The sequence below is a fragment of the Verticillium alfalfae genome, genomic scaffold, assembly GCF_000150825.1.
Source record: "Verticillium alfalfae VaMs.102 supercont1.10 genomic scaffold, whole genome shotgun sequence".
Lineage (NCBI taxonomy): Eukaryota > Fungi > Ascomycota > Sordariomycetes > Glomerellales > Plectosphaerellaceae > Verticillium > Verticillium alfalfae.
In genome coordinates, this window is record NW_003315029.1 from 790,360 (window position 1) to 800,805 (window position 10,446).

Genomic DNA, 10,446 nt, shown 5'->3' on the forward strand with positions numbered 1-10,446 from the left:
CCGTGGGTCCGGTCCGTGTTGTATGAGGAACAGTGAATCATTCGACACATACTACACAGTCACCACGTTGCATCGCGTAACTCACATGCTACTCCAACTCACAAACAATTGGGGAATTCCATGTCTCAAAATCAAGGCTTTCTATGTATGCTTTTCTATGCGTCTATGCATGCCAGCAGTCGCTCATCAATCATATCGTGGTATCTATAGCATCGCCCGTCCAGAAATCTGATCATCTAGTCACAGGTGCTTCTCGTTCACCAGCACGTAGCGGTAACGAGGCTTGCCCGCCTCAAAGTCGACAATGGCCTTGTTGGCATCCTTCATCGGCCTAGTCTCGACCCAGGGCTTGACCTTCTTCTCAACAGCCAGCTCGAGCATCTCGCGAATGTCGTTGGGGGTGCCAATCAGGCTACCACCCAGGTTGATGCCGTTGAGGATTAGGGAGAAGGCGTTGACAGGGGGCAGGTTACCGCCGTCGGGGGCGCCAACCTGGACGAGCTTGCCGCCAGGCTTCAGCAGGCCGAGGTAGCCAGTATAAGGCATGTTGGAGCTGGACACCGTGCAGATGATGAGGTCGAGCGAGCGCGCGTTCTTCTTCTCCCAACCCTCATCCTCGCCAGTGGCGATGTACTGGTCAGCTCCGAGCTTCAAGACATCTTCGCGCTTGTCGTTCTTGCGGGAGATGCCGACAACACGGTCGGCGCCCAGGGCCTTGGCGAAGAGAATACCGAAGTGGCCCAGGCCGCCGACGCCGACAATGCCGACCGTCTTACCGGGACCCGCACCGTTCTGCTTCAGGGGCGCGAACACGGTAACGCCACCACAAAGCATGGGTGCTGCCTCTTCCGAAGGAATGCCGTCGGGAATTTTGACGACAAAGTTGCCGTTGGTGCGGTTGTAGTCGGCGTAGCCGCCAAATGACTGGCCCTCGTCGCCAGGGTACTTGCTGTTGTACGTGCCAACGTTGCCGCGAGAGCAGTACGTCTCCTTGCCGATGGAGCACTCGGGGCAGTCGGCCTGCAGACAGGCGCGGGCCTGCGCTCCAACACCAACGCGGTCGCCCAGCTGGATGTGCTTGACGTTGGCACCGACCTTGACGGCCTTGCCAACAATCTCGTGGCCGACGCAGCAGGCTGTACTTGTAAGTGTATGCACTTGCGGAGAGGCTATGGGAGATCGCTCGACTTACGGTACGTGGCCGCGCCCCAGCCGGAGCGGAGGGTATGGATGTCAGAGCCGCAGACACCGCAGTGTGTGATCTGAATGTCGACGTCGTCCTCTGTCCACTTCTTGGGCTCAAAGGAACCCCACTCCATCTTGCCCTCGGCGGACTCAGGGCTAAGGCCGAGCCAGCCTTCAAACTTGTAGTCGGTGCTCATGGTGATTGATGTGGCGTTGGATTGGACGAAAAGGATGTGAGTGAGTCTCAAAGCAAGTGTTGCGAGATTGGTAGAGTGTGAGTGTTGTATGTTGCTCACAGCTTGACTAGACAGCTTTAGGATGGCCTCATGCTTTATACTCGATCACGACCTGTTGACATGGCCGACAAGACTCGAGTCGATTACGCATCATCACCGGAGTTAAGGCTGAGCCTGGGGCTTTTTCGATTCCATTGACGTCTTCAAACATCCAATTCTTGCCGGCCCCGTTCACATTGTCCTGCTATCAGCGGTTCTGCCAATGACGCAAGAGATGTCCAGCGTGCTGGGTCGCCGCGAAATCTCTGACAGAATCGGTTATCGCCGACATGGGCTCCACACTTCTCAAGAAATCGCCAGTCTCACCCATGCTCCCTCTCGTTGTCGGACTTACAAGCGGGGCCCATCGCCCAAACCGGCCCTACCACCACACTATTGCCGTACCAAAATGCGCCCGGCTTTCGGGAAATGGACCGTGAGAGGATTGGTGTCTACCGCCGTTCGAATTCCCGGAACGTGCACGGCATGGCGGTGACGGGACGACAGCCTTCGGGGATTTCCTTGTGTCTATGTGCAAATGCCGCAAATCAGTTGGAAGGAGCTCCAGTACGACGCTCCGGGAACAGAGAGCTCTCAGATGAAACCCTGGCCCAGATGGCGCGCCGAGGTTCGGGGTCGATGCCCCTCCTTCCTGGCTCAGTAAATGTATGTCAGCATTTGTGATCTTTATCGCCGGACAGGGTACCGGTTTCTCTGGCTTCACCAAGGGTAGTGTTGCTTCGTGCTCCCTCGCCTCAAAACACGGCACCCACGTGGGCCCTTGTCGCGACAGATTCAAAAGATAGCGCCAGCATCCAACTGCCGGCGATCCGTCGAAGCTGTCAGAAGTGGAGCAGGCTTCACTGTGGAGCGTGATTCGTGTTGACCAGGACGCACTGCGTGGTGGCGAAAGCTTCAAGACGTCCAGCCTCCGTGGCCAGGTTTTGCGACATTGCACAAGCGGGAAGCAGCGTCATACGCCCAGCTTGACGTACACGCAACGGCTGCGACTTTGAGCTTACAACCTTATCGCAGACTTTTGTACGGCATTTTGTTTCCCGCACTCAACTGATAACTTGCGAACCCCCAATTTCAACATTGAACGTTTAACAGCTAGACCTTGGTACGCTGGGACGTCATAGACGCCAGATATGAGGAAACACCAATTGGAAACTTCAGGGAAGTGGCATGCAACGACCTTTCATGAGCCTTCGGCAGCCACACCGCTTGCTGGCTCTGTTCGGACGCAAGCACTCGCAAGATGTTCTGCGACTTGCGTGGATGTCCGGCTCGTAGTCTTGGCTGCAGCACCGGTTATGTGCTCCGGCCAGCGTTGTGGCACTAGCGGCCGGCATTTCCCCTACAGTACTTGACGCTGTAAGCGGTGGGACATGGGTTGGTGACTGGAGTCATGTCTTTACTCATTGGCCGATGGCGACCATGAGTTGGAGAGTAAATCTACCCCAGGAGCTGGGCATTCACCTCACCAAATCGTCAGACATGTATTTGATAGGCCAGGAGACAATATGTATTTATTCATAGCAAGGTAAACCTTCCGTCATGAAGAAACCCCGATAGCCGCGCCTATCTTCTTTTCCAAAGGTCAAGCCAGCCCGGCAGCCCTCCCTCGGCAGCTTACTTCTGCCTCTTGACAACAAACGCACCCCGCTCGATCGTGTTCACGAGGATGAAGCCACTCTTGAAGAAGGGGTAGTGGCTCCAGGTACCGACAAAATCGATAGACCCGCCGTTGGCGTTACGGTCATCTTCCGGGTAGACGTCGAAGAAGCCGACCTCCTTGACGAGCTTGCCCGTGGGGTCCTGCGGCAGGGACGACACGTCAAGAATACGCAGACCAGCGCCGTAATTGCTCTGGTACGCAAAGCCGTCAATGACGAACTGGTTGTGGTCAATGCCGTAGGCCGGGCTCTTGAAGTAGCCCGTCTGCTTGGGCTTCTCAAGCGACCGAATGTCCCAGAAGTAGGTGATTGGGTAGCCACTGGCGGCTGCGCCCGTCTTGTCGTACTCGTCGTACTCGTCGTCAAGTACGAGGTACTCCTGCCACTGCGTGTTCGTGACCCAACCTTGATGGGTGTCTGTACTCAAGTTAGGGATGGGGATTAAGCGAGCATTGGGTCGTGAAGGGCACTTACAGCTGGCGCCCTCGTAGCTGGTGCGCGAGATAATCTTGGTGGTCGTCTTGTCGGTGACGTCGTAGCTGGGATTGTATGTCAGCCAAGCTGTTCTTTTCCCCTGAGACGAGGTGATCTTACATGGTCAAGGTGTCCTCATTGTAGCCGTAGCAAATATCGCGGCCCTGGTACTTCGTATCAGGACCCCTGTACACGAGGCATTGGGCATCGTGAACGTAGCCGTCTCCGGCGGCGCAACCAAGAGTGGTGGGCTTGGCAGGGTTCTTGAGGTCGATGAAAATGAGACCCGAGCGACATGTGCTGGTGCGAGGCTGCGCGCCGACAGCGACAGCATACTGCTTCTCCTCGTTGATCACAATGTTGTGCGTCGAGCCCGCGGGCAGGCCGTTCCAATATCCTGTCAGATCGCGCGAGTTGGAAAAAGTGACGGGGCTCGCCGGGTTGACGGTCAGCAGCTTGCTGAGGTCGAAGATTTGCACACCGTGGCGCGATGCCTCGCTGCCGATGACGATGAAGTTCTTGTAACCGCGCAACTCGCGCCAGATCGAGTTGGTCGAGTACGGCGGCAGGCGGCCGAGGTAGACGAGCTTACCCGCCGATGTGATCTCGGAGAAGCTGGCGCCGTCGGCCTGGGCAACGACGACGAACTCACGGCCGTTGGGCGCCGTCCAGCCCCACGAAGAGGAGCCCTGGCCCGTCTTACTGCCGAGGGCGGCATGGCTCTTGAAGTCGTAGAAGTCGACCTGTGCGTGTGTCAGACAGGGTTACTCACAGCTTTGTGAGGTGAGACAAATGGTAAGCTACCTTGTTGCACTTGAAAGTGTTCAGGCGGTCACCTGGCACAACGGCGGCAACGCCTTTCACACAGGGGACGGGGCCATCGGCGGCAAGACGGCTCTGGTAGATGGTTGAGTTCATCTCGCCGCTGGCGATTTGTCGGTCCCATGAAGCCTGATAGAAAGTCAGATTACTTTAAGCAAGTCTTGAACGTCCAATCAACGCACGTGCTTGCGGGCCATCAGGTCCTTGTGGATGGCGCCGCTGTCGTAGATCTCGCTGATCAGCGCATTGGGCTGGAGCTCCTTGGCCGCAGTCGAGCCGACGGCCGTCAGGGCCAGAGCCTTGAGGAAAGTTGCCTTCATGATGTTGAGAGCAAGGCGTCTGCGCGTACGACGAACGTGGCTGGATGCTTGCTCGGAGACCTCAGTATCGTTGGAAAGGAGGAGTGAAGGCGGCATTCACAGCGATTCCCCGGTGCTGAGACACATCATTGTTTATAGATCTCGAGGGGCCTTTGCCACTAGGAATGCTGCGAATCCGATGACCTCTGATTACGATCCAGGAGACACTACGCGCCGGCTTCTCGAAGTAGAAGGTCTGCAATGCGATGTGACGTGGGGGAGCCATCGTGATCATGGCGCCATTCGGCCGGCATCGCCCGAATAGGCAGCTGGGGCCCCTGATGGAGATCTTGGGCGGCACTCGACTGCCGCGTCGAAATCACGGCCCTATGAAAGAGGATCGGCAGCAGGCCTGATCGGCTGAAGGGTGTGGGGAAAGAGAAGCTTGCTCTCCCTTGGATCTCAGCGTGCAAGATGGGCCCTCAGGGTTGCGAGGACGCAGATCAAAGCGCGCTGTCGAAGTGGGAGACGGCGTCGACCTTCCTTTTTGTTTGCGTGCATCAATTCATGTCGCGATCTTATCTCTGCATGCCACCATGGCTTCGGTGGCATCGTGAAAGGGCGAGAGGGACTTGCGGCCTTTGTGCGTGTGGCTTGTTACCGAACTTCTCGATGAGGAACAGACCGCGGAGCTGGCTTGAGACGGCTAGCATTCCATGCAAGACAGCGTGAGGCCTGGCTAAGACAGGAAGCTCGGGTCACAGACTCGTGCATCGCCTGGTGCCATGAGCGATCTGACTAGCTTTGACTATCGGCATTCTCGTCGTTCTCCAAGCTCGCGATCGCCAAGGCGGATCCCACAGAGGAATAAACAGCCGGCCGGCATTGGGAATGCTAGCGTTGAAGAATTTCGGGAGCGACAGAAAGGTGACTGCTGGTGTATTCTTGGCACCTCGGCGTCGGCACGACATCCGGATGTTCAGTGCAAGGTACGGACTTGGTGTGCAACTGGTGCATCAGTTCTTGAATGCATGCAAGAACATCCCAAGTGAGCTGCCTGAATAAGCAGGTGACGCAAGTTCATCTCAAAGTGGAGGCAGAACGAAATCATGGTACTCCTCGATAGGGAATCTTCGTCACATCATCTGCTGTACGGGCCGGCGCACTTCTCACGCCAGGACATCCAGGCCATTAACCCGTATTCGAAATCTCTGTTAATGCTGTAAAGATACTCAACAAACCTTATTCTATTACATCAGAGTTCGACAGAAGATGTGATGGTCAATCGCTGTACATTGCAAGAAGCAGGTCAACTTTCCAGCCTACTTTGCCAAACTCATGACAGTATTCTCCGAGGCGATGAACACGCAAAACATCACTGGGAGAGTTGACCAAGCTGTCAAATTTGTGACTTCCATAATCGATACAAGAAGTGAATTTGGTGACAGCGCCTGTTTTGAGTCCTACTATATCACCGCAGGAAATGATGGAAGACTGTTATGGGGCTTGGTTATTCTGATTTCCTGGTTTTCATCCACCGACGTAACTCTAGGACAGTCCCATGCCAACTTCAGGACATGTAAGGCTCACGGGAGTGATGGAGAGCCCGAACTAAGGTCTCCTGGATGGAGACACAAGTTGTTCCCAGCAGGTGAGGCCTACTTTTCCACGGGCAAACTCAGGGTGAAAGGGACATTAAAAGTCAAGAATAAGTATGTAGATATGGTTCAACTAGCGCTTCGACCGTTCAGAAACGCTTTGTTGATATTATCAGTCCGTAAAAAGTATATCGACAAGGAAAGTCATGATAACAACCACGTCAGAAACCAGGCGATCAACGATGCGTGCGACTTCTTGGAGCCCCCCATCATTCAGTCGGCGGCACTTCAGACTTCGATGGCAATGGCCTGACTTCGACCCGCCTCCCATCATTCCACCTCTTGTCCCCCCAGTCGCCATAATCATACTTAAGATTGACAAATGGAAGCCTCGGTTCGGCACCTTCGTACAGACAAATGTCCGCCCGACTCAGCAAGAAGCTCGCCTCCTTAATCTTGTCGACGGGCACACCATCCTTGGACCGTGGCACGAGGTCCAAAACAAGATAGCGTCCTCGTCCCTTCTCGTCATCCCTCCACCTCTTGAGCACGTTGAAGCGCAGGTTCGACAGCATGGTAGGCGTTGGCGGATCGGCGTTTTCACTCAGCAGCGTCAGCAGCGGATCATCCTCGCCACCGCGGCCCTCGGAGGGCATGGCACCGCAGGGAACCTCGACTGTTAGGCGGCGCAGGCGCTCGGTGGCACGGCCCTCGACGTAGACGATGCTGAAGACTAGGTCGAGGGGTAGACCTGTGTTACTGGGGACAAAGTCGCGTGAGCGCACAGGGTAGACCTTCAGGCGAAACTTGGGCCGGTTGGCAAACGTCTCGTCAAATGTTGGAGGGTCAGGAATTGGGGCGGAAGCCGCATCGAAAGCGAGTGAATTTGAAACCTGCCTGGCGGCCTCCGCGTATTCAGCGATGAGTGCTGCTTCTTGACGAGGTGACGGGGGCCTTGGACGGTGCATCGGTAATGCGCCGGACCAGACGCGCTGAGGGAGGGGCGACAATTCAGGCGGTTGAGCCCGTTTGGCCTCAGGGATGGAGAACTGAAAAACGGTGGGCTTCCTTGTTGAGACCTGCCTCGACAAGTCGCCAATGTCAAGTTGCAGGATGGGATCGTTGAGTTGCAGTGCTAGCAAGGCCGAGGTCGCCCTTGTGTCAATGAATTCGTCGCCGAGGCCATCGCGCAGGCGTTTCAGCTGCAGGTTCGCAAAAGCTTCGACATGGAGGGTGCGTAAGTTCCAGTCGAATACGGGGGTGGTGTCCGTCGGCTTGAAGACCTCGGGCCTGCCCAGCGGTAGCCTGCGCTTCGCCGGCTCTTTGACCTCGGTGGCGGTGTAGATGCGCCGAAAGTTCACCGTCAGATCTTCAGTAGTCAGGGAGCCGCCGATGGTGAAGCACTGTTGATGGGGTGGCAGCGTGAAGGTGATACCCTCGAGCTCGGGTGGTGCCCGATCAAGCAGACAGAACATGGTATCAGGTGCGAGCCGCTTCTGCAAAAGTATGGGCTCCTCAGGGCCTGATGAACTTGCAGATGCAGCCCCTAGCGTTGAGCTCTTTGCATACTTTACGCTGACAGTCATATCCGGGAACTGAGCCAGTAGTACAGAGCGCATGAGGAAGCCGAACTTGGGCATTTGAACATGACCCAACTTCTCATCGGGGGTCCTGAGGCGTAGGTTCACGGCCTTTTTAATGGCTGCGCGGCTCTCATCTGCAGAAGGCTCGCTGGCCCAGTGGTTGGCAAGACTCAAGGCGCCGTCGATCAGAGCATCGCTCCAGTTCTCGTCAAAGTAGCAAAAGCGAAGCGTCTCCTCAGGCAAGTGGGATGGTTCAACCACGAGATAGTGGGCGGGTACATTGGCGAGGTGAACCTTATCAATGATCCACGAATAAACGTAGGAGCTGTCCGTGTTGGTCGGCACATTGTGCTCGTTATAGAGCGTGCCGTCAGTCGCAAGAGCGAAGGATGCTGCAGCGGCGTCGGCGTGCGCTGATGTCCGAGGTGCCATATGCTGCGAGCGTCGCGACGTATCGATGCTGCCGTGCCTTCCATCCGTGACCTGCACGTCATTGTGTTCAACGTCCCATCGGCGGCCGCTGGCGGTCGTGGCGGCCTTAACAGCTTCCCGATCACTCTGCAGTAGGTTTTCATTGAGGTCGTTAAGGCCGCGGACAAGGTCAAACACATGGGAGACTGTCTCTTTACGAGACGCATACTCGCCGATGGCCATGTGAACATCGCGCTTGGCGGCACCCTGAGATTGTGAGTCGATGGCCATGCGCAGGCGTGAAAGAGCGACGCAGAAGGCTTGATCACCCATGGCCAATGTCTTGCCAAGCTGCCAGGCACTGGCGTAGGTGAGGTCCATCACCGATATATCTGGATCGAGGATCTGAAGGTCGGTGCCAAAATTGGACTGCATCACAAACCCCTCGCGCAGCGGGTGCGGCACAAAGGTCGGCGTCAAGGGTCCTCGCACCATAGCAGCCGTTTCTTCCCCTGTTACCGTCCGATGACGCACGAGCGTGTACCCGTCTCTCTGACGCTGCTCGACAAGGTCTTTGACTGAGGGCGATGATGGCATGTCAGGTCGGTCTTCTGGCAGCTCAGGCCGCGCAACCGTTAATGTATTGCCGAGATGCGTCAAACGGGAAAATGAGCTTGCGTCTTCGTTTGAGGGCCTACAGGTATAAGTCCAACTGTGAAGACTGAGAAGAGCGGCATGCGTGACATTCTCCGAGAGAGGCAGCGTGATGTTATTTGGCATATCAAGGGATACGAGGTGAACGACCATGTTCGTCGGCACTGGGGCACCGATGGGTCCTGTACGATGGGACAGGACGATGCTGAAGAGGGCTTCGAGAGACTTGGGATCCGAGCCGAGCTCAGACCCGGCAGCCGCCATACCGTCGGTTGCCACTTGTCGAACGTGAGCGAGATACTTGTGCTTGGTGTTGTCGAGAGCCGTGACACTGCCTGGCTTGCTGAAGAGCGGCACGAAGAGGCTCTTGGGCAGGAAGATGACATCAATGGGCTCTGCTGTCTCCCGTGCGTCCTCGTCTTTGTCAAACGATATAGCATTGCAGAGACGGGAATTTTCGCCGAGCTTGGGGATTTGCCCGGCACTCATGCGGACAGCCATACTTTCACTCTGTTTGCCATCGACCTCTGTGGTCACCGTCGCGAGAAGGCCGGCGAGGTCGGCCGGAGGGAGCTTCAGCTCGTCGACGGCAAAGGCCAGCAGTGCAATCCACGGCGTCAGGCGACGGGGGTCTCCTTTTTCGTCCTTGTCTGAAGCATCGTCAGGGCTATAGGCAGCTTCTCGTTCCCACGGGAGATGAGGGTCCTTGAAGCTCATGTGAGGCAGCACTGTCACCTCGGTCATTGCACCAGGGGCTGGAAACATCGAATCAATGCACCCGACAGGCAAGTTGAACTTGGGTGCGACGACATAGAGGTTCTGCGACTCCTCGGCGATGGCATCTTCGCGGCGCTTGTCTTTATCGGGTCCCTCGGCGGCTTTGTCGGGGGGCGCTGAAATAGTTTGACTGACTTTGACAGTGTGCAAGCCGCCTTTGAGCGAGGGAGAGTAGAACGAGTAGAACCGGGCCTCGCCGGGTAGAATGTCGCGAGCGACACCTGAGAGGATGCATTTGGCGCGGCGATGCGCCAACCGCCTGTGAGAGGAGACCATGGGCTCTTTGCTGCTCCGTATGGGGAATCGCTGCTAATCCGCAGAGATATGGAAAGGAATTTACCAAGACGATTTGAGGGCTGGGTTTAAACTCGGGCGTGTGGCAATGCTGTCGAGAGCATCGTGAGAAAGATGACAGGCAGAGCAAGCCTCAGGAGAACAACTCAAACACCAGGGAAGCCACCAGAATCACTTCAGTGGTCGATATACGACAGGCCTTGGAAGTACTACCGTGTATAGAGACTTGAGGCCTGACCATGTGTGCAGAGACCATATTAAGGCATCAGTTCGATCTGACCGGCTGGTGCAGGGGGTCATTTGTGGTCAAGACGGCAAAAGACCCCCTGCGCGAGAGGCTACCGAATGCATTGTCGCGTCGTGCCGCGCCATGTGCCATGTGCTTAGCACGATGC

At 56.3% G+C, this 10,446-nt stretch overlaps 3 protein-coding genes across 3 annotated transcripts; all 3 read right to left on the reverse strand.

The window, feature by feature from the left end:
- Positions 1 to 240: 240 nt before the first annotated feature.
- Positions 241 to 1,382, reverse strand: VDBG_07696 (NADP-dependent alcohol dehydrogenase; the record flags this gene model as incomplete). The annotated part of the gene is made up of 2 exons (XM_003002191.1): positions 241 to 1,136; positions 1,193 to 1,382. 2 exons carry the CDS (start codon positions 1,380 to 1,382, stop codon positions 241 to 243), a joined length of 1,086 nt encoding a protein of 361 aa, XP_003002237.1.
- Positions 1,383 to 3,095: 1,713 nt separating this feature from the next.
- VDBG_07697 (conserved hypothetical protein) lies at positions 3,096 to 4,851 on the reverse strand (the record flags this gene model as incomplete). The annotated part of the gene is made up of 3 exons (XM_003002192.1): positions 3,096 to 3,678; positions 3,734 to 4,356; positions 4,618 to 4,851. 3 exons carry the CDS (start codon positions 4,849 to 4,851, stop codon positions 3,096 to 3,098), a joined length of 1,440 nt encoding a protein of 479 aa, XP_003002238.1.
- A 1,750-nt stretch (positions 4,852 to 6,601) lies between these two features.
- On the reverse strand, positions 6,602 to 10,033 carry VDBG_07698 (conserved hypothetical protein; the record flags this gene model as incomplete). The annotated part of the gene is made up of 1 exon (XM_003002193.1): positions 6,602 to 10,033. One exon carries the CDS (start codon positions 10,031 to 10,033, stop codon positions 6,602 to 6,604), a length of 3,432 nt encoding a protein of 1,143 aa, XP_003002239.1.
- Positions 10,034 to 10,446: the final 413 nt, after the last annotated feature.